We start from the raw sequence: 27,176 nt of genomic DNA, 5'->3' as shown, positions 1-27,176 counted from the left end.
GCATCTCAATAATGAATGTTGTGGAGTTCATTTATTTCAGTAATTCAACTCAAATAGTGAAACTCGTGTATGATATAATTTCAGTAGACACAGACTGAAGTCTTTGGTACTTTTAATTGTGATGATTTTGGCTCACATTTAACAAAAACCCACCAATTCACTCAAAAAAATTTGAATATGGTGACATGCCAATCAGCTAATCAACTCAAAACACCTGCAAAGGTTTACTGAGCCATTGAAATGGTCTCTCAATTTGGTTCACTGGTCTACACAATCATGGGGTGGACTGGCTGATCTGACAGTTGTCCAGAAGACACTCAGTGATGCCCTTCACAAGGAGGGTAGGCCACAATCATTGCCAAAGAACCTGGCTGTTCACAGAGTGCTGTATCCAAGCATGTTAACAGAAAGTTGAGTGGAAGGAAAAAGTGTGGAAGAAAAAGATGCACAAGCAACCGGGAGAACTGCAGCACGGAATGGACTGAGGCTTGGGGTCAAAGCATCAAGAGCCACCACACACAGACGTGTCAATGAATTTGATTACAGTTGTCATATTCCTCTTTGTGAAGCCTCTCCTGAACCACAGACAACTTCAGAGGCATCATAGCTGCGCTAAGGAGAAGAAGAACTGGACTGTTGCCCAGTGTTCCAAAGTCCTCTTTTCAGATGAGAGCAAGTTTTGTATTTCATTTGGAAAACAAGGTCCTAGGGGGAAGGGTGGAGAAGCTCATAGCCCAAGTTGCTTGAAGTTCAGTGTTAAGTTTCCACAGTCTGTAATGATTTGGGCTGCAATGTCATCTGCTGGTGTTGGTCCACTGTGTTTTTTGAAAACCAAAGTCACTGCACCCATTTACTAAGTACAGTAGTTTTAGAGCACTTCATGCTTGCTTCTGCTGCTTCTGTGTTGGTGTGCTTGACTGGCCAGCAAACTCACCAGATCTGAACCCCACAGAGAATCAATGCTGTATTGTTAAGAGGAAAATGACAAACAAGAGACCAAAAATTACAGATGAGCTGAAGGCCACTGTCAAAGAAACCTGGGCTTCCATACCACCTCAGCAGTGCCACAGACTGATCACCTCCATGCCACACCGAATTGAGGCAGTAAATAAAGCAAAAAACAACAAATCACTAAAAAATTTTTTATTGGTCTTATGAGGTACTCTAATTTTTTGAGATTTTTGTGGATTGGTGGGTTTTTGTTAAATGTGAGCCAAAATCATCAAAATTAAAAGTACCAAAGACTTAATCTACTTTAGTCTGTGTGTACTGAATTTATATCATACACGAGTTTCACTATTTGAGTTGAATTACTGAAATAAATGAACTTTTCCATGACATTCTAATTTATTGAGATGTACCTGTATATCTCAATGGAATGTATGTTTCTTTTTAGGTAAAGTACTATAATTCAGAGAGTTATGAAGTCAGGCGCTTTGAGGATGCTATCATAAAATATCAGGTAAAGTCATCTAATCTTTTTACACTGAAGTATTAGAACTTATGAGACCAGAAGATTAAACTGTGCTTTGTCCAGTTCCAAAGGTTTTAGTTTAAAATCGATTTCGAAACCTGATCAAGGCTGGTACCAAGTGGCCTTAATGCCATGCAAGGTTCAGTACTGCATCACTGTTTATTCATCATGTCATTCATATGAATTCAGTTTATTTATATAGCATTTTTAACAGTTTATATTGTCTCAAAGCAGCTTTACAGTAGTATAGAAACAGAATAAAAATGATTTACCTAAACATTTCTATTATTTATAAGTTTAAAATTAAGTTACTAACTTTTTGTCCCTCATCAATAACAGGCTGTACCACTATAAGGACATTTGAGCTGGTAACGTAGAATAGTTTTATTTGGGACATTTTCATAGACTTTAAGATTTAAAAAAGTCTTTATTTCTGCTTTCATAAGAAACAGTACTCTATGCTATACCTATAAAACCTGAAAAAAAAAAAATATTTAAACATTCAATGCACCAACATTGCAATATTATCAGAAATACTATTGCTTTCTGAAGTTTTTTTTTTTTATTTACTTAGGTTTATATAAACGAACAGTAGTGACATCCCATGCTGTGCAGGGAGCATTGTTAATATCCGTGAGATGGGTTTATATATTTAATTGAGTCTTTTTTCAATTCCCTAGACTTCAGAGTGGAAGACAAATGCCTCTCTTGCCCTGCTAAACCAAACCCAAAACTTGATCATAGGCTCTGGTCTGCTTGCTGGATCTCTGCTCTGTGTGTACTTTGTCACAGTGGACCAGTTCCAGGTACTGCATGCACTGCTCTCACCCTTCATGTTAATCAAGAAAACTTGTAGTTATTCATTCTCATTTGTTCACCCAAGCATCAGACTGTTCTTGTTGCAAGGTTAGTCTTAGACTGTTGAGAATTGGAACACTATTACTAGCAGCTAATTAAGTACCGATATACTTGTGTGTATTTCTTACTTATTTCCCTGGTCAATGTCTAAACTCTAGGTCGGGGACTATGTTCTGTTTGGGACCTATATTGTCCAGCTTTACATGCCACTCAACTGGTTTGGCACATACTACAGGTGGAAGAAGCTGATTTACTTTTTTATTTGTTAGATTATTCACACTGATTCAGTGTGGAATCATTTTAATAGCATAGATCTTTCTTTCTAGGATGATCCAGAGTGCTTTTGTAGATATGGAGAACATGTTCGAGCTCCTAACTGAGGAGAAAGAGGTAGGAAATGGATGCTGTGTTGGACCATTTTAAGGTTGGACCTGTTATAATCCTACTTTACTGAGGTTATAAGCGGTTCATTCAGTTCACAAATGATGTACATGTCATGCAATCTTTGTCTGTCTGCAATAAGAGTCTTAAACTGGACTTGGATTAGGAGAACAGACATAGCCTGTAGTTAAACATCAAGTACTATAAACTGGGCTATGCAAATAAAAAGTGAACACCTGGATAATATGAAAATTTTGTATAGATTATCTGCTAAACACGAGCAGTCATAAACTGATGCAAACTGTGATGCAAATTTTGAAAACCTTTATAAAGTAGCAGTAAATAGTCTGGGAGTAGAGAGGGTTTCATAATAGGTCTACAGTCTTTCTTAACCATGACTACCTGACTTGGGTTTTTGGGAAGGGTGACTAATTGTTTCTGTCCACTGGACCAATAAATCACTGAGAGGATTCAGCTTGCCTTACATTCATATGGACAGGCATGCTTGTAAACAGGACTAATGCTGCGTTAGAAGTTGCAACTTGTGATTCCCCACCTACAGTTGGGAAAAAGCCACCAAAACCACAAATATTTACTTATTCAAATATTCTTTGAATATACTCAAAGTTCTTTTCCAACTTTAAGCGCTGAATTGCTCGAGGTGAGGAATGACATTATTACAACCTGCAAATTACCAATTACAAAGCACCGAAAACTCAGCAATAGTCTTTCTCCAGTGGGGAAAAAAACAATTCTCAACACAAGAACACATCCAACTCACAGCAGCACTGGGCCATGTATGTGCAGTATTTAATTTTAAATACATTTTATTTTTATATATTTTTTGAATTCCTTTATCTTGGTCCTCATTCACTCTCTTATGATCTGCTCTGCTGCAGGTGAAAGACGATATAAATGCAGGAGATCTGTTGTGTATTGAAGGCAGAGTTGATTTCCAAAATGTATGTTTCAGGTACACTGCAGGGTAAGTTCCATACATTTTAATAATATAGCAGAAATTGATTTGCAATTCATTGTGTGTTCTTACTTATTATTTTTTTAATGTCCAAAGGAAAGAAATTCTCAGAAATGTCTCCTTCACAGTGATGCCTGGTCAAACAGTAGCCCTGGTAAGTTTTATGTTACAAGACAACTTCATTAATGCACTGAAATAAAAAAGAACTTTACACTACTATTTCTGATCTACTATTTTTATTTGTGTTTCTCCAGGTTGGACAATCAGGGTCAGGCAAAAGCACCATCATCCGGCTTCTTTTTCGTTTTTATGATGTGCAACAAGGCTGCATCCTTGTTGATGGTCAGGACATCTCAAAGGTAAGCAGATATGATTTAGTCTTAGAAGGATTTCTCTTTGCTGAGACCTCATTTTCCAGAATCCAGGCTTTTGGTTCCTTTTTAATCTTAATTATGTATATATTTATATATTATATTTATTGTATAACTGTTATAACTTTCAGTAAGATTCCATTCAAGTTCAAGCATGCCTAGATGTAGTCATTTAACATGCTCATCCCTCATTGTATAGCTCATGAATTACTAGGAACTGTAAATGCATATCCTAAGGATACTCCAATGGGGATGAAATAGTATACACAGAAAACGGAAAGAGGAACTTTGCTGGTGGGAATCAGCTATCATACCATCACGTTTCCCCTAAGTAATGTATCTCACCTGACGCTAAGCACTCTTAATTGTAGCTGAAAAAAGAAGCAACCAATTAGTCATAAATTAACCAGTCAATACATTTTAGTCAGTATATGTTTGTTGTTGCTGTTCACATAAACTAGTGTTTACTTCCACCATACATTTATCACTTAGGCTTGCTGTAGTCAATTGTATTAAATCTTGAACATAAACCATGTTCTAAACAGTCCTGCAAATAAACACAACTCATGCAAAATTGTAGCTTTGGATTCTAACAAAGATTTGACTTGTAATATTGATATTGAAATGACAACAATTATACTTTTAATAGTGTTAATAGCCTTAAGTAATATAATTTAGCATTTAACTGTTGAGGGGGAAAAAAACAGGCTTTTAGATACACACTACAACTACAGTGATCACTGAGTATTGACAACGTGTTTGGATGCACTATATGGACAAAGGTATATGTGGCATTAAGAATTTTACTTCATATAAACTAAGGGGCCCAAACATGTTCCAGCATGACAATGCCCCTGTGCATAAAATGAGGTTCATGAAGACATGGTTTGCTAAGGTCAGAGTCGTGAACCCAACCCCACTCCACACTTTCATGATGAGCTGGAACACTGACTACACCCCAGGCCTCAACACCTGACATCAGTATCTAACCTTACTAATGCTTTTGTGGCTGAATGATCACAAATCCTCACAGCTGCACTCCAAAATGTAGAAGAAAGCCTTCCCAGAAGAATGGAGGTTATTACCAAATATAAAACCAAAGTGGGGCTAAATATGAAATAGGATTTTTAACACTTACATATGGTGTCATGGTCAGGTGTCCACAACCCATATAGATTGCCCAAATAGTGTATGTACACCCTATAAGCCTTTTCTGCATTAGCTCAGGATTAATCTTTCCTGCAGAGTAATAATATTTTCACTTGGTTTAAAGCTAATTGTGGGAGTATGTACTTATTGCAGCAATTATGTATACCATTACACCTGTATCTGTAAAATAGTATGTATATATGATGTGTTAATTCATTTTAATACTATTGAGAAAACATCTACCAAATAACTTGCAAGTTCCACAGAAATAATAGCCATTGAACAAATTTAAAAAATCATTTCTTCTGCTAGTGCCTTTACTTCATATTTACCAGACACAACTGTTTTGTGGTTCAGTTTTAAATAGATTGTTTTGTTTGTTATGTGATTTTGGCAAATACAGAAGATTATGAGAATTATGAGCACATCGAGTTCCCGCAACTTTTATAGTATTGCTGTGTTTTTAGATGGCCTCCATTGTATTAAACCCTGCACTGACAGTTGCAGAGATTTGTATTATAAACTTTATTTAGCTGTTATAAAAGGTGTCAAATGCTAAGCCACCAAACATTTCAAATCATTCGATTAAGTCAATTCATAAACATCCAAATTTGACATTGCCCAGATTACACAACTGAGCGAATACTCTCTTATGTAAACATGCATATACATGCAGAGAATTGCAGCAACTCTGCTGTCTGCAGTCATCCTCCATGTGTAGGTTATCATTTATTAGTTGTGGTTTATTTTATTTCGAATTTTGTGGCTAATATTTATTAGATGGCTTTGCGGTAAAGTTTTTGTGGTGCTCTTTTATGGTATAGTTCCACTGAAGTTCAAAACCTTTGTTTGGTCCCAATAATTTTCAACAGAGAGTGTTTAAAAAAAAAAGAGAAATGTGAAAGTGGCTTTGAGATAGTGAATGGTGAGAACTTCAAAAACTTGCTTCTACAGGAGTTAGCTCTTTGTAAATCAAATGCATAAAAAAGTCTCTCTTTCATCTGCCTACTTTCAGGCAAAAAGGTTAAAGTTACATCCTCACATCCACCCAGACACAATTCACAATTATCAAGGCTTAATGCCGAACCCCAGGTACCATGAAACCGTTTACAAACGAGCCAAAATCATTACAGTTGTCTGTATCCATCATCTTGAGCTAAGCATTACAAACTTCATGGTAATTCACACCAGTTTATGTGATCATCTGGTTTGTTTTGTATTTGTATAGTTTTTGGTGCTGTATTGTAATTCATGTCTGACTCTTTCACTGATTCTTGGTCATGGAGATGATGCTAACTTTCCCCTTAGAGAAAATAAGAGTTGGAGAAATTACACCCTCAGATTTTCCTCCTCATCCCTAATCTGTTTTTCCCCCATCACTGTTGTTGTTGAGCACGGCTGTACATTCCTGTTGCATTAGCATGCATGGACACCATCAGGAAGCATGAGTTGGGCTTGGCGAGCCTCAGGGAGTGTTGATTTCTCACAGAGCAGGCATGACAGCACATCGCTTTTATAGTGCAGCTGTCATTAGTTTAGCCACTTTTCTATACCGGTGTCCATATCAGTTCTTTCAATCCGGATCATTATTAGTTTGTATTCACCTGAAACATAGAGGAGATTCTTACAATGTTAATAATGTCACTGCTTTCACATACAAATTATCATCAAAGTGCAATGCAGTATGTTGAAAAACTCTGACAATATGTTTTTTGTTATGATGGCATGTAAGACAGCTGCAATGATGAATTGCGCAATTACATTAACCATTGTGTGTGAATGTTTTAGTAGCCTAATAACTTTAATGTTCGTACACTTATACTACTTAAATAACTTATAGTACTAAATTTTAAAAGATAGATAGACAGATAGATAGATAGATAGATAGATAGATAGATAGATAGATAGATAGATAGATAGATGTTTTTCTATCTTCCTGTTTTTCGTTTCGGAAACGTAAGACGTACAATAACAGGGTTATCTGTTTCGTATGTACACACCAGGCGGAGTGAGTTATGAATAGTTCTAACATCTTTAATGGCATTTAAAGGAAATTGATTATGATCACTGACTGTAAATCTTTTCAGTCACAAGGCTACACACCCTAACACACCCTCGAAGCATGGAAACATCTGTTGGCTGTTCTTTGTGCTCATTTCTCAGAGAAGAGCCTTCACGGAAATAATGGATCAACACTCGAGTCCATGGCCTTTGATGATATGGACGCCTTCGGGCTGTTTTTGTTCGGGCTGTGGTCAGTGATTCAAACCTTTTCAGTGCACTTTTGATGCCCATGTGTCTGCCTGTGCTGACAGGGCAATGTGTGTAATGCTACACCATGATATGTGTGAAAGAGCTAGGAGCACAGCTTCAGAGCCGGATATGAAAATATCACCCAAGCACACGCATGCCTGCTGCAATCTAAACACACAAGCAAGCAGTCCAATACATATCTCTGCAGCTTGGTGAATGATGATGAGCTTTAATAAGGCCCAGAGGTGAGGGGAGTTTGAAACCTTTTCACATAAATAACATTACAGGCTTGTTAATGCCTGTTTTCAAAGGAATTACTGATGGCTTTTGATGGTTGAAAATCAAAGTTGTACAATTAATCCTGAAAGTGATGGACTTATAAGAGAACACCTGCAACACAGACACCCGATGGTAAGCCATGTGGTCTCTTATACACACAAACAAACGTGTCACCCATGTGATTGATGATGCTGTCCACTTTTGTCCTGGCCGTTTTTAAAAGGGGTAATTTGAAGAGATTTTTTTTTTTTTTTTTTTTTTTTTTTTTTTTTTTTTTAAATATATGAATCAGCTCATCTCTAAAACTTAGACTCAAGTTGTCATGTGATACTATTATTTATATTTTAACTGCAGTCATCTTTAAGATTTACATGACTTACTGGCATTGGATCTGTTGTGATTATCTCATGTCAAACAAAGCTATGATCAATCTAAAGCACGCACAAACCTTTGTTTCTAGTCAGAGTCACGGTTTAAACCTGTGTAGCCAAATTACATCTAAACTAAATCATTTGCCTCAGTAAAAGTGTATTCATTTCCAGACAAGTGGAATTAGGAACATCCCAGCTTGTGAGACATAATCCAGAATTCCAGTAAGACCAGTAATGCAGTGTGAACAGTGCTCTTGATTACATTTAAAGAAGTCATACATCAGATTTCAACGTTGAAATAGAAATGTGGCCAAAAAACCCATCCAAGTTTAGAGCATAAATAGGGTTAATTGAGTATAAACATACATGAGAAATCTTTTATTATTATTATTATTATTATTATTATTATTATTATTATTATTATTATGCTTGAGTTTTCCCACTGTTCAGTCTTAAAGGAACACTCCAGAGTTGTTCAGCCAAATCTCTACTTGCCACTTCCCAGAGTTTATATACTGTATGTCTAATTTACAGAGACTTGAGTTTTGACACATTTCTCTGCATTGAGAATGAACTGGAAATTTACCTCAGGAGTGTCTCATCTTGTCTCACAGTCCTTTTCCCTTTGTGGTTGAAAATCCCTCAATTTAAACAAATACTTATAATAGAAAAGAAAAACTAGTTGCCTGCCTCCAAGCAGGGTCAGTAGGCTGTTGATATAATGTAGAGTTCTTTTCTTTATTTTCTTTCTACAGCCAGTGCAAAAAAATAATAATTCTGTGTTCCGTATATTTCTTGATGGTTGTCAGCACGAATGCTGCAATGCATGCAACAATTTTAGTCCCACCACCTGCTTCTCTGTGATGATACACAGGGAAAATGGTCTTGATGTTTGTAGGAACTGATACTAGGCATATTAATTAGCCAGATGCTGGTCAATCTTTTAGAATTTTACATGGAAACATTGATTCTCTATCCATCCATTTGTTGGACCTCTTAACATAGAGATCCTGGAGCCTGTTCCAGGGGATTCGGTGCAGAATGAGTGAGACACCCTGGAAGAGAAGTAAACTATTGTAGGGCACAATCTTGAATTCATTCACTCACCCTGTCAAGGGTAAAAACGTAATGCTTCATCATCTCGGACATTATCAGGAGTAGATAAGGATTATGGCTTTATAAAGCTGCCTGTGCAGGGATTCAAATATTTACTCATTCAAATATTAACCTTATTATTCTATTTTAACCTTATTTACAGTTGTTGCATATCAACAAATGACTTTAGATTTCATTATGAATAAGTTGAAAAAAAAAAACAACAAACAGATTTTCTATTTTAGTGTGTTAAGTGGCACAGTATAGCTTTGCTCACCAGACACAGTTGTCTTATGGTGGCCTGTTAACTGGAGTGGGTGTGTCACATGGTAAGACCCACCGCTCTTAATAAGGCAGCTCAAGGTAGAGAAAATCCACACCTGGAAAATGAGGTGCGTTGAATTGGGAATGGAGCAGAAATATGGACGAGCCCTATCTGAATGCCAGCAATAATGATGCTGTGCTGCATTATAAAGTGCCTATAATGAAGTGAAGGCTAACCAAAACAGACTAGAGTCTATAATATGGTATGTGGAGTGTTAAACAGAATCATGGCTTGGAGATAGATAAACATCGTGCTTTTCAGTATATTTGGTCCAGATTGAGCACACATGGGTCGATCCCTATCAGATTTCAAGTGCTTAAAAATATAATTGCCATAGCTCTTTGTTCATATACATCTTGTCATCTGGTGGCTTAAATACGACATCCTAAGCATGGATTCAATTTCACATTCCATTTTTTGTATATCATTGTTCTCATTTTTTCTAGATTCTATTTTTACCTTTTATTTTTAAACATTTTACATTCTTGTTGGTATTTTAAATATCTCCGGCATGCACAAGATCAAATGAATAAATAAAATGCTTGATTAAATATAACAATCAGAATAAAACTCAAGTGCATTATGTTGATTAGTTCTTTTAGTAATCACTTTTATTTGCAGAAAATCAGTATAAAATGTAAAATTAGTTAAAGAAACAATTGAATGGCTAAAGTTTCCTAATTTCCTTTGTTTTATTGCACGATTTACCACAGATGTTGCAGACGCTTGTGCTTGTAATATTAGAAGAGCTAAGAGGTGTTTTTGTCCCTCAGGAGGACTCTCCCTCTCTTGCGATCTCTCTCTCGTTCTCTCCCTCTCTTGCGCTCTCTCTCTCTCTCTCTCTCTCTCTCTCTCTCTCTCTCTCCCTCCCTCATATCTTCTTTGAACAAGACAGAAAGGGCTAGTTTTAAAAGTCCATGCTCATGGCGACAGTGTTTTTTTTCCCTCGTGTTCCATCTGCTACAGATGGTATCAGTTACTGGCTGAAAAAAGGAAAAAATACCCAAACACAATCAATATGCAATTAGTGTAAAGAAAATATGAATGCAAAATATAACAGTTAACAAATAACATGTAGTTTGTTCCCTAACATCGTTTGTTTCCTAGCATTTTTACTTGCTGGCCCAAATGTGCATAAAGTTACTTGCAGGCAGGCAAGAGCACACTGTTAAACTTCTGATTCATCTCCCCAGTTTAGCATTATATTCACACATTCATTCATTTAGCATTCGAAGAGCACAGGGCAGCGTTTCCCGCAAACTCTGCCTGCATGGGTATTGTTGCAATGAGAACCGGAAAGCTGCAGTGAAACTAATGTTTTTGAGGATAAAAGTGGCATTGTTGGAGGACAGATGCTTCTCTCTTGTAAAAACCTGGGAAGCCATTTGTGTTTCGCATGGCTGCAGTAAACCCCCTCTACCCCAGCTCAGTCTGATGTTAATTAGTTCATAAATTAAAGACATTGACTTTTTTGAAAGCCAAATGAATGGAAAAGACGAATGAAAAGACGGTGAATTAGGAACTTTCAGGGAAGAAAAAATGAAGCTAGGCAAAAATAAACAAAAGGAAAAAAGCGAAAAAGTACTTCAAAGGAGGATCTAATTTAGCTGCCGTTTGAAGTAAAAAAGCTGAGTCTGGTTCCACACGCCACATGGATTAATGGTGGAAGGGACAGCCGGCCTCTGCCCCCTTTAGCCTTCTCAGTGTCTTATGCTGATCCAAGCCCAGTTTGGCATCTTCTAATGTCTTTTAATCTTCTTCGTGGTTTTGATTAAAAAAACTTGTTGGTAGCTGTTTATTCATTGTTAACTGTGGTTAACATGCACCTTGCTCTGATTTGGACAGAAGGAATATATGTGTACCAATGCTTTAGAGAGAGGGGGAGAGAGAGCAAGAGAAAGCCACACAGAGAGAGAGAGAGAGAGCGCAAGAGAGCGAGAGAGAGAAAATATATATATATATATATATATATATATATATATATATATATATATATATATATATATATATATATATATAAATTTGAATGAATAAAAAGATATGAATAAAAGACATGGATTTTAGCATTTGTGTTACCCTTTTGCTTAAATGACAGAATGTACTTGAGCTTCCATTGATTCCACGAGGATCATGATTGAAAATCTGACCTTCTGTACCAACTTCTAAGTTGTTAACATAGTCAATATCCATAGAAACATCAGTGCTCTCACTAAAATAGTGACCTAAAAACTGCAAAATCTTGGTTATTGATTCATGTGTTTTTAGTGTGAATTTTGTTTTTTAATATTGATATTTTCTAACATTTCTAATATTTGATATTTTATACTTTTCTAACAGTAGAAAAGTAATTGTTACAGTCAGAAATGGATATGGAAGAGCTGTGGAGTTAAGGCATTTACAGGTTTGTTGCAGTGTTGAAAGTAAACCAAGCTCAGACTAATCATTTCTGGATGCCATGACCCTGTAGGTTGGCTGGTTATATCACAGTGTACATTTGTTTTAATCGAGTATTGATTATGTGAGTCTTTGTGCCTGTTTTTGGAATTAGTGTTATTCCTTATTCTTTAGGAAATATATTGCACTCTTACTACCATTAATTACCAAAACTAAATTGGAACAATGTTTTCATGGAACATCATTTCACACTTGCACATTTGTACTATGTATACCTCAATTTGCACATTTCATACTTGCAAACCTGTACATACATACATACATACATATTTTCTATACTGTTTACTGTTTACTTCAATTGCACATTTCACAATTGCACGTGTACATACAAATTGCCTATATTGTATATGTATATTTCAACTGCACATTTCACACCTGTAAATGTGTACATACAATTTCGTCTATACTGTACATGTCATTCTGTTACACTGTGGAGATTCTGTCACTAAAACAAATTCCTCGCACGTGAAAACATACCTGGCAATAAAGCTGATTCTGATTCTGATTCTGATCTGATCTTTTTTATGATGTGTTTATTTACACATTTTAAATGTGTGAATTTTAGCTTGGAATATTAAAGAAATATCATTTTTCTTTCAGTCATTTTATTTAGAAGACATTTTGCAGTTTAACTGTAAATTCCATGAACAGCTTTTAGCGTATAATTTCACTAAAAAAATGAAATATTTAACCATTTATTTATGAAATATTTAACCACCATTCATTATTCTTCACCTGTTGTATCTGTTTTTTTTTATTAATCAAGAAAACATTTTTGGCTCCAGTAAATAGCCAAAATATTATTGTACCTACTGATGATGAATGATGAAAATGTTTTCTTGATTAATAAAAAAAACAGATACAACAGGTGAAGAATAATGAATGGTGGATCAGACTGCTATCAGTCATTCTATCATTTTCAGGAATGTTGATCTGTTCAGTTTCAGTTTGTGGTCTGGTGAAATTTTAAGATGATTGTTAATTCAATCAAATTGCTTTTTAATATGATTTATATGGTCACATCTTACTGAGCTCAATGCCATTGTCCTTGTTCTATTGTACATTTACCTTTTGCCTTCTGTGTACCCAGGATCAGGCTAATGAATTATTTCCAAGCATGGAGATTATAGAACAATAGGGATTACTTTCAAATGAAAGGAATTATGACTATTGTTTTTGAGGTTTAGTGACTCAGGCTGTATTATAGGTCCTAGGGGCCATTTGCACCAACCACAGCCCTGCTCTCCTTTCTGTTGTCTCCTCCACTACCATTTGTCTTGATTACCGAGTGTTACCGAAGAGGCAAAATGGTGAATTTTAACTCACAACCTTATAGTTAGGAACTTACAGCTGAGGCAGGACAGAAGTGAGCAGTTGAGGGGTTAAAAGTCTTGCTCCAGGATCCAACAGTGACCGTTTGTGCCAGGGCTTTAATTCTTAACCTTCTGATCAATAGACCAAAGTCTTCTGAACTACAACTGGCTAAATAACACTGCATATTTAGACATCTATGTTCATATTCAAAATAAATTAAATGTGGACAGTCTTTTGGTGTAGAAGAACATTCTTCTTCTAACAAAGAAGACCTTTGTTAGATTTTTATTTGTCTTCTCAGAATTAGATGAACAAAATATTAAAGCAGTCAGTATTGTTTCTGTACACTCTCTTATAGACCTCTTGTCTTTGTGTTTTTGTGCATAGGTGAAACAGAGCTCTCTCCGTTCTCACGTTGGAGTGGTCCCTCAGGATACCGTTCTGTTCAATGACAACATCCGGGAGAACATTCGTTACGGCCGGATCACTGCCACTGACCAGGAAGTGGAAGATGCCGCCTTGGCTGCTGACATCCACCATAAAATTCTGTCCTTTCCAGATGGTGTGTCACTTCACCAAAAGAGAATCAGAACCGTCTTCTTGACTATATTCTGACTAATGGTCATTTATTCTTTATAATGATCCAGATGCTTTTGTTTTGGAAATGAATGAAAAAATCCTTTTTAAGTTAGCTAGCTGCCTACCTTTTACAGGAATTGTTCTCAAATGTTTTTGACTACAGAAGCCACTTTCAGTAGTTTTTTAAACATAGTTCCCCTTCACCAGTAAAAGAATATAAGCCACATGATTCAGAGTTCCCAAATACTGTATATATAAAAGAACACTATAGACTATTATAGATATATAGATATAAGTCTACAGTTAAATAACATTTATTTAGAAAAGTAGGTGGTTGGTAATGTGTATATGAGGAACGGGTGTCTGTGATTCTATTTCAGGCTATGGCACTCAGGTGGGGGAGAGGGGCCTTAAGCTAAGTGGGGGTGAGAAGCAGAGAGTGGCCATTGCTCGCACCATCCTCAAAGCCCCCCAAATCATTTTACTAGATGAGGTGAGTGATATCATTTAGGCTAAAAAAAAAAGTTTATCTTCTTCGTATTTAGAAATGCATTGAAAAGTGTAAAAAAAAGTGCAAACTGGTTATAGATGTGTTTATATCTTTTAGTTATTTAATTATTCTTAAGATTATCTTAATTATTCTTAAGATCTGCGCTTTCCAAGCAGAAAGTCCTCTCACTTAATTATACCTTTTGCTTTTAGGCCACCTCTGCTTTGGACACACAAACAGAGCGCAACATCCAGGCCTCGCTTACCAGAGTGTGCGCAAGCAGGACAACTATTGTGGTGGCACACAGGTATTCTTTCTCTCATTTGGCCATGTCATTCGACTTCACGAAGATTATTAATATCCTTGTCATGTGTGCTCAGAGTACAAAGTGCTTACAGTTAAGATGCAACTGAATGTGAGCAAGGGTATTGGCAAACCCACTCACCCCAAATCCTCTGGGGTCAGAACATAAAAGTAAGAACAACCCTTCCATCAACTTCTCTAAATGGGGATAAAGAAGGGATAATCTTTGAAAACATCATGTATTGATATTGACTTCAATGTGGCCATCTGGGAAAGATCTCCGTCTCATAATTAAATTGATCTGTTTGTCCTAAAACCCAGTTGCCTCAAAATGACACCATTGTCTGGTGGATTAAAGGAGGTGTATAGAACATAAACTTCTCAAAACTGAATTGGCATCTGTCTGTGACAGGGCAATCATACAAATAGTTTTAGAAAAAATTAACATGACTTATTATTATTCAGGTCTAGTTCCAGAGATCACCCACAGGCCCTCAGTCCAGGTCATACAGTGTTGCCTCTCATACTCCTTTTTTGTGTCTGGAAATGTTTACTGAGGAATTAGTGTATATTTGGATTTTATTAGATGCTTGAACTCATTAACTCCTCTCACTTCCTTTTCTCAGATCCTCTACTTCTGCCTTAATGTCTCTCTTTATCCATCTCCTGTTTTGCCTGTCCTTCACTTTTTCTCTCCCCCTTCTCTCTTTTTCTTTCCATTTTCTTACTATCAGTCAGCCTCTTCTGTCCTTTTTCATCTTCACAATATTCCTTGCCCTCTTTCTCACTTTTTTTTTTCCCTCAGAAATTTGTAATCAGAGTCTGCATGCTTTGATCCCATCCAGCCTCTGAGACTGTGGTGCCACTTTGATCTGTTTTGGGGTGGTGGTTGTGGGGGGTGACAATCAATAAAGAAGTCTCAGCGCTTTTGTTTGAAGATGAAGGGTGACTGTGTGAGAAGATGACCCACAGAAGGGTGGGGTGTGAATTAAAAGGCACTGGTGTGTGTGTGTGTTGTACGTGTGCGTGCAAGTATTATGAACCACTGTGTTTAGCTAAGTGTTCATCTGAACAATGCATGAGATGATTTGTTTCCCTTTGTGTGTGCATGGCAGAGGAGTTGATGGTATTTACATGAGAATAGCTCGACTTCGATTAATGCATAAGTGATCTATCTTCTGTGTATATTGCCCCATTTGAAGCTTATAGACGGTTTTCTATATGGAGTTCTAGATAGTCCTTGTTCTCTGACTTTTTTTGTATAGCTTTTTCTTTATACATTTGATAAGAAAAATTACCATCTTTTTAAGTAGCGATCATTTTGACTGCTCTGCAGGTTATCCACTATAATTGCATCAGACCTGATTCTGGTCCTGCACGAAGGCCAGATTGTGGAGCGTGGAAGGTTGGTAAATTTATATTTTACAAAGTTTATAACAGTTAGTATCATAGCCTTATCAGTATAAGAGAACAAGTTGAAAATCTACCTTTCTTGCTTGACTGAAATTTCTTTGACTTGCTGAGGAAATAAACCATGGAAGACATGTTGGGACAGCCAGAGTCAGGGTTCAATGGGCTGAACTAAGTGAAGGATTAGATGGGAAAGTGTGTGTGTGTGCACACAGCCCTCAGGTGGGGCTGTTCTGAGGCCCAGATCATGTAGGGTGTGGTCTGTTCAGACACTCAGAGGCCATATCCTGTGTTTGAGATGAGGAGCACAAACTCAGACAGCCCTGAGGTAAATGCTACTGATCGACAGAGAACACTGAAGATCCCTTGCTAATGGCGTTTTTCATTGACTCTAACCCAGTAAGCCCCAATCAAACTGCTGCACACAGCTTTGTTTCATTCTAGCCTTTGATATATGATTCGTCAGCAACCCCCAAAAACAGAGGCATTCTCTTATACACTCACATGTACACTCACACAGCCTATAGGGTTGTAACCTCATACCTTGCACATTCAACCCTGACTGACACTGCGATGTAAACACACACAGGCTTTTAAGCAACAAGGACTGCATATCAGAATACACTGACACATTCATTCATCTTCTCTCACACTTGCCTATGTACAGGAAATAAGGAATAAGGTGAAAGGGTAATGTTTTTAAGGAAGGAAGTGTTACGCATGAACAGGTAACTGTCTAAGAAAGCTGTCCTTTAATAATTCAATGAGTATTAGAGCGCAAAGCTAAGCAGGATATTTTTTTCTAAAACGTTTTGCTTGTTCTTATTATTTGCCCTTTATTATAGTGATTTTTGGAAACCAAGAGTAAAGCTTCAGTTTGACATTCAGACCAGCTGTGTGAAGCTCACTGTCTGGGTTTTTTTTTTTTTGGTGTTGCAGACATGAGGAGCTGCTGGCCATGCATGGACTTTACTCAGCCATGTGGCAAAAACAACAGCAGCAGCAGGATCTAGAACCTGGTTTTTCCTCAGATACAGAAACAAAAGAGCAGCAAGATGGTGAATGACTGAGGTACAGGTAAAAATGAAGTATCCAAAGATTGAAATATGTCGGGTGACTGGGCAGAAGGAAATGTTCAAGGAACTTTAATAGCTTCCATTGCTGGGAACAATCTTTTTATTTTTTTATTTTTTTTTTTAAGGATTTAAAGTTTAAATCTTTCCAACATGTATATTAAATGTGTAAGACATTTACATTAAGCAAAAGCAAACCTGTACTCTTGTGTGTTTAATCACTGCCTTCTCAGGGACCAGTTTTCACCAAGCTAGTGTCATCAACTGTGTAACTATGAATTGCCTGTGAAGCAGCGATCCAACTACTAACAACCATTATCTCTGCAAAAGTGTCTGAGATTTGAGGTTGAGAGGTATTTGTTTGCCTTGTGTAAAGTAACTGAAGTATCTACACCGTTGCTAGAAAATTTGTCCTTAAATGTAAATTTTCATTTGAAGGACTTTTGAATTCTGGATTTTACCCACAAATCAAACAATTCAATGCCAATCTGTCAGTCAATAATGGAAAGCTGACCTGGACCAGCATCAGCAAAGCAGCCAAACCTGTGATGCTGCCATCACCATGCTTTACAGTTGGGATTTACGTTGGGTTTCTTATATTGGAATGTGCTGTCTGTTTTTGCCAGACATAATGCTTTTTGTTAAAATGAGAAGACTCTATTTCGGATAAATCTGTTCACAGAAGATTTCTCCAAAAGGTTTCTGGCTTATTGACATAGATTCTAGCAGACTTCAGATGGGCAGCTGTTTTCATTTTGGAGAGTAGTGGCTTCCTCCTTGCTATGATGTTTATGCTCTTGAAACATTGGAGGGCCTGCTAAACTCTCACCTCTGTTTGCTGTCCCCTTATTGAAACACCTGACTTCAATTACTCCTCTTTAAAGAAACTCATATTTATCGAGGTTTACATACTTTTTCCACTTTTTGATTTTTAATGTTTAATGATTTTAATACAGTTTTGGTTAATATGAATGTAAAGAAGTTGTAATAATGTTGTAATAAGACACAAATAATGTTTTTGTGCAATCGTTTAATTGGGATCTATTTATAGATGAAGATCTAACATTTCAGTTCAAACTTTTGCAGAAATTCAGAAAATTGTAAAGGGTTCCAAGGAACTTTCTAGCAGCGCTGTACTTTAAGGAGACAAATGAAGAAAAAGGACACATAATAAACAACAGAATTTATAAGAATATCAGTGTTTTAGACTTTTTAGGTTTACTCCTGTTGTTTCACTGCTGATAATGTAATACAACTCAATGTATTGCTTATAAGACACTTCACTGAAATAAATACAGATTATGTACAAAAGTTAATTTATTTTGAGTATTTACATAAGGTCACACAAGCTACAGTTTAACAACTGAGATGAGGACAATTATTATCCTCTTAAGTAGCATTTAAAATTCATTTATTAAGCACAACATAACATTTACAGAGTACACACAGTATTTCTGGTCTATACAAAACGTATTTCTTGATTCAGGATTTTACACTTGGGTATAGTCTATTAAACTGTTTAGCCAACATGCACTGAACTGGTTTAATGGACATTTGTACATAGGAAAGATGTATGAAGGTATATGATGTCTGACTTGAACTCACAAGAGGTTTATATTATATACTGTATACACAAATAAGCTGGATGAGAGCTATAATGCCAGACCTGCCCTGGAGCATTCAATGGGATAAGGTCCAATGTTCTTTTTTTATTCTTAACTTATATGGACCTTAATTAATCATTGATGGTTTGTTCTTAAATTCCAGCAGAGATGTATAAAACACCAGTACTGTATGTTCTCCTATAGTATGTGTTTTGTCACCTAAAGGCCAACACTGACACAGGTCAGACTGGTGAAAAAACAGTTAATGAGAACTCTTTTGAAAGCGAGATGATGACAATGCCTAAGGTCTTTCATGTTGTCTGCAAGAGAAACATGGATTTATACTGAAACAGCAGACTGCCATAGTCACCATGTTTCATCTCCAGGACATAACTTGTACACTGACCTGCAACAGGATGCTCTGAATGTGGAGAGATGCAAGAGCATGTCTGCCTGCAGGATGAACCCCCACAGTGGGTAGACAAAAATACTGGAGAAACAGGTTCATGGCTACTGGATCGACTGGATCCAGCTAATGACAGTTTGACCTGTACTGGAGCATCAATAATTTATACACATATTTTAATTCTCATCTAACAGCATCCTAAGGCAGCTGCCTGAATCTAGTGTTACAACCGAAGATCAAACACTGTAGTAAAGAATTAAGATGACCAAAAAGACATCTCTAGCATTCTCTATATGAAATTAGATGCTGGTAGTGAAGGTGATGAGGCTGCACTGGAAGAATAGGCGTTGTCTCTCAGTTTCTCTCGATGTTGTGGGACTTTCGGCGACCCTGGTGCCACAATGCTGTAGGCAGGTTCTGACAGCCCATGTACTCCTTCCTCATCTCAGCCTCTGAAAGAGGTGGTGTGGAGTTACAGGGAGCTCCAGACAGAGTCACGTTGAGCAGGCTTATCCCATCACCCACATGGGGCATTACAGCATTCTGGTAATGGACAAAAATCAATATGGGGAACCAAAACCATTAGTGTATTACATACATGACACCAGTGATTGGAGAAACAGACCATTTAACTTCAGTTTTTCCTGTACCTTACTGAGGTGGTCGATGAGGCAGTGGGATGGGTGCAGAGACACCCAGTACTGAGCTGTGTTCATCCAGGACAGATTGTTGAGCAGCACCACATTAAGGTGTTTAAGAGAGCCCTTTAGTCTCTTAGTGAGAACACCGGTGTAGCTCTGCTCCACAAAGAGCAGCACTCGACTTGCCCTGCAGCCTGCAAGGTCAGCCAGCAGCTCACCTACAGCATAGCGCTCCTTTAGATCTGCCTAGTCATATGGGAGAAAAAGATCTTAGGAAAACAGCTTTAATTTGCTTGGACATTCTTGAACATGTCAAAACAAAAGAAACACTTGATACAACTAAGTTAGCTTAGTCATATTAACTAAGTATTAACATATTAAATAAGTCTCTAGAGAATTTGGAGATCAATTGGAAGGAGATCTACCTTTAACTGTCTGCTAAAGAGGCTATAACAATTGCCTACCAAATACTCTATATTGTTTATATAATCCATTTATGTATGTACTGAACATGATGGTGCTAGTAATATGTAAAGACTTGACTTTAATGTAAATGCTATTTGTAGAGCCATCTATTCATATGAAGGGCTTTTTAATCTGAAAGAAGCTATTTTTTTTCGTGTAGGCAGACAGTCCGGTGGTCCAGAGCCTGTGTGGTCCTCGTTTCTCAAGCCTCCCCCTTTGTCATTCCCATCCCTGTCTAGGGATCAGGTTGTTGCCTTTGTCCCTAGAGAGTCTGTGCCTATTGTTACAGAAGGAAGGGCTTTACCACACAGTCTGGACCCTTCTGTCTGCCCAGCTCAGAGCATATGGCTGGGATTACTGGCCACCTTTTGCAGCGGAACGTGGGATTCACAGAGGTCAAACTAATGTACTTTAAAAAGGAATTATAATTAAATAGGTCCTTGCTTTCTTATGGATTTTTTTAATAGATTAAAGAGTATTTTTAGTAATGAGGATTGGGATATTGTGCTTTGAGATCAGAATATAGCTGAATATTTCAGTCTTAAAGTAACTGTTTTTCTGACAGCATTCTTATCTTTAAGCTACATGAACTGTGAAGAAGTCTGAGGCTCCCTATTAAAAAAAAAAGTGTGTTAAAGAAGTAAAGATCAGCCCATCTTCTTTCAGAAAGTTTGCCCACTGTTTAATTACCCAAAGCTGTAGAACCAAAGCTAAATATGAGTGCATGGAGATAAGCTCTCAAACACCATAGAGAAGAAAACATCCAAGTTTCTTCCTTTTGTAGTCAACAAAGGGAGGAAAGAGATGAGAGGAGACTCAGAAGCAGTATTTATCCCACTTCTTTGACTAAACGCCTTCCTTGTTGTCTCTTTCATTAGGCTACAGGCACTTTGAAGTGGTGGGCCGTTCTGCTTTATTAAGGGGTGCATTTAATTTATTAACAGGAAGATAAGAGATCACTCATGCATTCCAGTGGTCTGTCTATTGATCTCCTGCTTGTGGAATTTTGTGCTGTAGCACCATGTCACACAACACCAGTTATATGGTTATGTAAAATAGAAGGCTGGGACATAAAACTGGATGAATAGAAAATGCATTCTCCTGAATTCTAAAAAAAAAAAAAAAAAAAAAAAAACAGCATACAAAGGTTGTGTAATATTGTGATAACTGCTTGCCTGATTTAATCCCTGACTGTAAAAGAGAATATAACTAAAGAAACATCCAAGAGAAATAATGTAGTATCCATACATAAAATTGGACTTTTATAATCCCTAGATTAAACTATTGTTCCATGTTGCTTGCTGGCTACACTGCTAATCCTTTAAATAAGCTCCAGCAAGTTCACATTGCAGCAGCTAGGAAATAAGTCACCGCATATTATCACAGTCTTATTCCAGATACCATGGCTTACTATTAACTTCCAAACTGACCACACATTCCTGCTTAATCTCTCTTTAAATCTCTTAACGGTTTACTTTTAGCATATTTTGCTGATCTCCTGAAACAGAAGAGCCCATCCTAAACACAGTTCCCTCAGATCATCCAGACCCACTGTTAATCCCAGAGTTCACTCCCAGCTCATTCACTGATGATTCACTGAAGGCTTTTTCTTGTCTGTCAGTTGAGCTTGTCACAGTATAAATTCAAACGTTAAGTGAAAGCTTATAATGTTTTACAAACTCACTATGCCATTGTTGTTGCGGTCCCACAACAGCATGGTTCCGTCGTTGCGGGTCGGGCTGTTCAGATACAGGACGAATGTGTCTGCACAGTGCTGCTTACGACAGATGTAGGAGATGTGGTTCCTGATTAACTCCTTTTCTGTGGCTGGATACATTCCTTCTGCCTCTTTATCTACAATGAATGACTGATCAATTGGACCACAAAAGCATGGCTAAATATATACATGCAATCAATAAATGCCTGTATAAAATGAGTTTATTCTGATGTACCTTGTAGATTATGTAGCTGTCACTCCCTAGTTAACTCCTAGTACAATCTGCCAGTTTATATCACTCCCTAGTTAACTCCTAGTATAATCTGCCAGTTTATATCACCCCCTAGTTAACTCCTAGTACAATCTGCCAGTTTATATCACCCCCTAGTTAACTCCTAGTACAATCTGCCAGTTTATATCACTCCCTAGTTAACTCCTAGTATAATCTGCCAGTTTATATCACCCCCTAGTTAACTCCTAGTACAATCTGCCAGTTTATATCACCCCCTAGTTAACTCCTAGTACAATCTGCCAGTTTATATCACCCCCTAGTTAACTCCTAGTACAATCTGCCAGTTTATATCACCCCCTAGTTAACTCCTAGTACAATCTGCCAGTTTATATCACCCCCTAGTTAACTCCTAGTACAATCTGCCAGTTTATATCACTCCCTAGTTAACTCCTAGTACAATCTGCCAGTTTATATCACCCCCTAGTTAACTCCTAGTACAATCTGCCAGTTTATATCACTCCCTAGTTAACTCCTAGTATAATCTGCCAGTTTATATCACCCCCTAGTTAACTCCTAGTACAATCTGCCAGTTTATATCACCCCCTAGTTAACTCCTAGTACAATCTGCCAGTTTATATCACCCCCTAGTTAACTCCTAGTACAATCTGCCAGTTTATATCACCCCCTAGTTAACTCCTAGTACAATCTGCCAGTTTATATCACCCCCTAGTTAACTCCTAGTACAATCTGCCAGTTTATATCACTCCCTAGTTAACTCCTAGTACAATCTGCCAGTTTATATCACTCCCTAGTTAACTCCTAGTACAATCTGCCAGTTTATATCACTCCCTAGTTAACTCCTAGTACAATCTGCCAGTTTATATCACCCCCTAGTTAACTCCTAGTACAATCTGCCAGTTTATATCACCCACTAGTTAACTCCTAGTACAATCTGCCAGTTTATATCACCCCCTAGTTAACTCCTAGTACAATCTGCCAGTTTATATCACCACCTAGTTAACTCCTAGTACAATCTGCCAGTTTATATCACCACCTAGTTAAGTCATAGTACAATCTGCCAGTTTATATCACTCCCTAGATATAGAACTAGAACAATCTGCCAGTTTATATCACTCCCTAGATATAGAACTAGAACAATCTGCCAGTTTATATCACTCCCTAGATATAGAACTAGAACAATCTGCCAGTTTATATCACTCCCTAGAAATAGAACTAGAACAATCTGCCAGTTTATATCAATCCCTAGATATAGAACTAGAACAATCTGCCAGTTTATATCACCCCCTAGTTACCTCTTGGTACAATCAGGCTTGGAGTTCTTACCTGCTACCTGTCCATTTCCAGCAAAGAATGTTTTAATGTGATCCTTATGAAACCCATTGTCTCTTAGCATGTGGTAGAAGAGCAGCAGATTCTGCTCATGGTGCTGATATGTGATCTGTTCCTGCCAACCACCTGATCAGAAAAACAGAGTAAGGAGCCTGGCGAAGGTTTATTACAGACAGTGAACTTTGAACAGTGACTGTGAACCCACATGAGTCTAGCAAATACTGTTGCTGCAAACTGATCACATTCTCCCACAGTACTGATACTGCTGATCCAAAGCAAGGGTCTCACAAAGCTACTAATCATGAAATAACACAAGGAATTTATTATTAACCTGAGAGCAGTACTGCGTGATCACAGGTCTGGTAGAGGCGACATGAGTGATGTGTGGCGAGAGGCTGCTGGTGGCATCGACGAGTATTCTTATTGAACTCACAACTAGAAACGGGCATGCTTGGACTAGTGAGGGGCAAAGGCTGTGGGCATCTCGCAAACTCTGGATGATCTGTTAGAGTATCACAATACAAGATTAATTTCTTCATACAATATTATTTAAAACCCCTAAGTATATGTATATTCCCTGGAAATTATTGGACTGTTCAAAGACAAAAAATATTTATTTCATAATATACGCAATTACAACATTTATTTTGCGACTTCCTGCTAGACACTGGGGTGCCTTGTATACATTTCATTAAGGATTAAGGAATAATATTAATCATTAAGAAATAATACATAATGTTTACATAATATGTAGTTTAAACTTTCCATTTTTCAATATGCATTTCAAACAGACAGAATTTGGGTGGTGGCATCATATTTTTTGGGATGATGAGTTGTCTGAACTAGAGCCACAACCATTTAAACCTTTTCTCTATTCCAAGTTTTCTCTAAGATTGCACAGGTGTGAGACTTGCTACAAACTCGTACCAGACACAAAGCATTTTAGCAAACAACTTTGGCCACTCAGGCATGTCCATGTTGGTCATTTACTCACCCACACAGCGGAGGCGCTGTGTTTGGTTGCTGTCCATCACTCCCACCACTCGGGGCAGGAAGTGGATCTCACAGAGGCCACTGCTACGCTCTGCATGGCTTGCTCTGGACACCGAACCCTTCCGAATCTGTGTGCGTTCCATAGTACGGTCGCTGCGGCTCCTTCTCCGCTTCAGCTGGTTCTGACAGCGAGTCTTCAGGGCCAATGTCATACACTCTTCTCCTGCAAAAATTACAATCATTTTATTCAGCTTAATTCAATTTCATTTTTATAGGTCTAGATGTTGTCACAGAGCAGCATAACAGAAATCCAGATGTAGATTTCTGTTTTGATTCTAAGTTGTGGAAAAACTCTCAGAGAGATCATGGTGATGAAACCTTGAGAGGATCCAGACTTTGACATGTGATTGTAAATGAATACTCTTCTATAATTATGTACTAAAGAGTGCTTACAGTACTATGTATGTTGAAAGAACGCTTTATTGTGAAGTGGTTCAAGGACGTGAAATAGCATACATGCAAATACAAATGTATTTTCCTTTTCATCTTATGTCTACAATTCATTTTATATAACTGTTAAATTTTGTTTGCCACAAGGAAATATTTTGCACCTATTGCATTCACATGCTATCTTATGCTACTATTTATCCAGTTTCAGTTGTAGACTATTTTTTAGGAAATATTCAAGGAAAAATTCAGAACTACTGGACCTGAGCTAAGTACTGCTATGAGAATAGCTAAAAATAAACTATTATAAATCTAATTTCAGCCCTGGCCACAAACAGATGTTTTGTTGACTTACTGATATGGCATCAGCGCTGTATCTGTTTTCACTTATTTCCTCTTCTCCGTTTATAATCACATCTCAAAGAGACATGGGAGAATTTTTATTGTGCTCAAAACAAAGCGGTCATCTTCCCTCTTCCCAGTGCTTCAGATTACATGGTTAAGATTGGACAAATTTAAACCCAAAAATGTTTCCAGATTTAAGCTACAGTGAATGAGAAGTCAGACAGTTAAGTTCGTTTATCCTGTTTTTTCCTCCTGATCATCTTTGACATGGTTAGTAATTAGAAATCCCCAAATTGTTTTTGTTTCCTGGACATCGCTAAAGAAAACTTGATTCTGTATGTTATTATAACCAATAAAAATCAAATCACTAAGTGATCAGTTTTCAGTAATCTGCAAATCCCAGAGTTTGCAAATCTTTGCAGTCAGATATTTAAGGCAGAATTCACACACAGACATTATAGTTGACTATATTTATTGCAGGACTACAAGATTCTTGACTCATTGCTGTTCCAGCCACAGAGACACAGAGCTAGTGCTATCCAAACAGACGAATGCTGTTTATTTACACATACTCTAGGGGTAGAGACACTCCATGCCTCGCCTGGGCAGCTGCATAATCACCTCATCCCTTCGATATACAGACTGTGAGGACATAATAAAGTCTGTGTAGTTTTAGCACAGCTTTTAAAATAGCTGAATAAATGATACTAAAAACACCAGTTAGCAAATATTAGAGAGGAAATACAATATTATCTGTGGTAAAGGACAACCGGTACAAGCATACTAAAAATTATTAAACGTTAATATACTAAACAAAGTCAATGTCTGGCATTGCCTCTAAAAAATTCAAGAGTCTTGGAGAACCTGCAACAGGTTTACTGAAGGCTTTTAAGATCACACACAGCTTTTTATTTATTTTAAGGGGCTTTTATTAATTTGTTTTCTTTGATTTATTTTTAAATAAAAATGGTGTATTACACAATGTTGCCTGCTTTATGACGTTTTTCTTTAAAGTTTTTTTGTTGTAATAGTGTTTGAAATCTAATGTTTTACTGACCCAACAAAGCAGAAGTCATTAGCCAAATATCTTAAACACATATTGAGACTAATATTGAGAATAATAATAATAATAATAATAATAATAATAATAATAATAATAATAATAATAAACAATCATAAATAATAATTATTATTGTTATTGTTATTATTATTATTATTTATGATTATTGTTTTTTATTATATTATAGGTGTACCAATGTTTAAATGACTAAAATATGTACAACTTAAAAAATATCCCCTACACAGTAAAGATTACTCACCTAAATAAATCCCTTCCATGTGGACACACTTTTTCTTGGCCACGTTAAAGTCCAAGTAGAAGAGCAGCACAGGATGACCGAAGCTCTCTCCGGGACTCGGGTCCAGCACGAGCACGGCGTCATGCGCGCTCACGTCGGTGAAGCGCTCCCTCTCCAGCCCGCGCTCAGCCGCAAGGACACCCGCGTTGTGACTCGCTTTTAATGCGGGATGCGAGTCGGGCAGGATGGCGAACACTTTACCAGCTCCGGACTCTGAAGTATACACCGCTATTCCGCTGGGATGGAGATGAGCGAGTTTGCGGCACTCGCTCTCCGGTAACGCAACCCTGCGGCACAGGTGCAGTTTAAGGTACTGCAGTCCAGCTCTGACCCAGCGCTCCAGCCGAGCCGCTTTCCCCTGCGCACCGCGCTCATTGCCCCACAGCAGCACCAACAGCAGGATCGAAACGCGTGCAGCGTCCAGGAACTTCATGTTTTCCTCCGGCCAAAAAGAACAATCACC

At 37.5% G+C, this 27,176-nt stretch overlaps 2 protein-coding genes across 2 annotated transcripts in view; one reads left to right on the top strand and one right to left on the bottom strand.

Moving 5' to 3' along the window:
* The window catches only part of abcb6b (ATP-binding cassette, sub-family B (MDR/TAP), member 6b), a 26,187-nt gene extending 7,721 nt beyond the window's left edge, over window positions 1-18,466 (top strand). The window contains exons 7-18 of the mRNA XM_060876741.1: window positions 1,397-1,462; window positions 2,155-2,280; window positions 2,491-2,567; window positions 2,659-2,722; window positions 3,613-3,698; window positions 3,786-3,843; window positions 3,944-4,048; window positions 13,688-13,862; window positions 14,260-14,372; window positions 14,582-14,676; window positions 16,009-16,077; window positions 17,022-18,466. Of these exons, the coding sequence (XP_060732724.1) occupies window positions 1,397-1,462; window positions 2,155-2,280; window positions 2,491-2,567; window positions 2,659-2,722; window positions 3,613-3,698; window positions 3,786-3,843; window positions 3,944-4,048; window positions 13,688-13,862; window positions 14,260-14,372; window positions 14,582-14,676; window positions 16,009-16,077; window positions 17,022-17,148 (1,161 nt within the window). The 3' untranslated portion in view covers window positions 17,149-18,466. The remainder of the gene's footprint in view (window positions 1-1,396; window positions 1,463-2,154; window positions 2,281-2,490; window positions 2,568-2,658; window positions 2,723-3,612; window positions 3,699-3,785; window positions 3,844-3,943; window positions 4,049-13,687; window positions 13,863-14,259; window positions 14,373-14,581; window positions 14,677-16,008; window positions 16,078-17,021) is intronic.
* Window positions 18,455-27,176, bottom strand: si:ch211-67e16.11 (uncharacterized). The gene is made up of 7 exons (XM_060876742.1): window positions 26,675-27,176; window positions 24,565-24,786; window positions 23,902-24,072; window positions 23,565-23,696; window positions 21,956-22,125; window positions 19,816-20,052; window positions 18,455-19,708 (listed from the first exon to the last, which is right to left on the bottom strand). Exons 1-7 carry the CDS (start codon window positions 27,144-27,146, stop codon window positions 19,520-19,522), a joined length of 1,593 nt encoding a protein of 530 aa, XP_060732725.1. The 5' UTR covers window positions 27,147-27,176; the 3' UTR covers window positions 18,455-19,519.

This window comes from Tachysurus vachellii, chromosome 8 (genome assembly GCF_030014155.1).
Source record: "Tachysurus vachellii isolate PV-2020 chromosome 8, HZAU_Pvac_v1, whole genome shotgun sequence".
Classification (NCBI taxonomy): domain Eukaryota; kingdom Metazoa; phylum Chordata; class Actinopteri; order Siluriformes; family Bagridae; genus Tachysurus; species Tachysurus vachellii.
The sequence above is the reverse complement of the archived record's forward strand: the minus strand, read 5'-3'. Positions and strand labels throughout refer to the sequence as shown.

Excerpts from the sequence above, each read along its gene's own strand:
- si:ch211-67e16.11 (XM_060876742.1), bottom strand. The coding sequence starts at position 27,146 with ATGAAGTTCCTGGACGCTGCACGCGTTTCGATCCTGCTGTTGGTGCTG. Across the intron at positions 24,787-26,674 it reads CATGGAAGGGATTTATTTAG|GAGAAGAGTGTATGACATTG; the intron begins GTGAGTAATCTT and ends TAATTTTTGCAG. Across the intron at positions 24,073-24,564 it reads ACAGCGCCTCCGCTGTGTGG|ATCATCCAGAGTTTGCGAGA; the intron begins GTGAGTAAATGA and ends ATACTCTAACAG.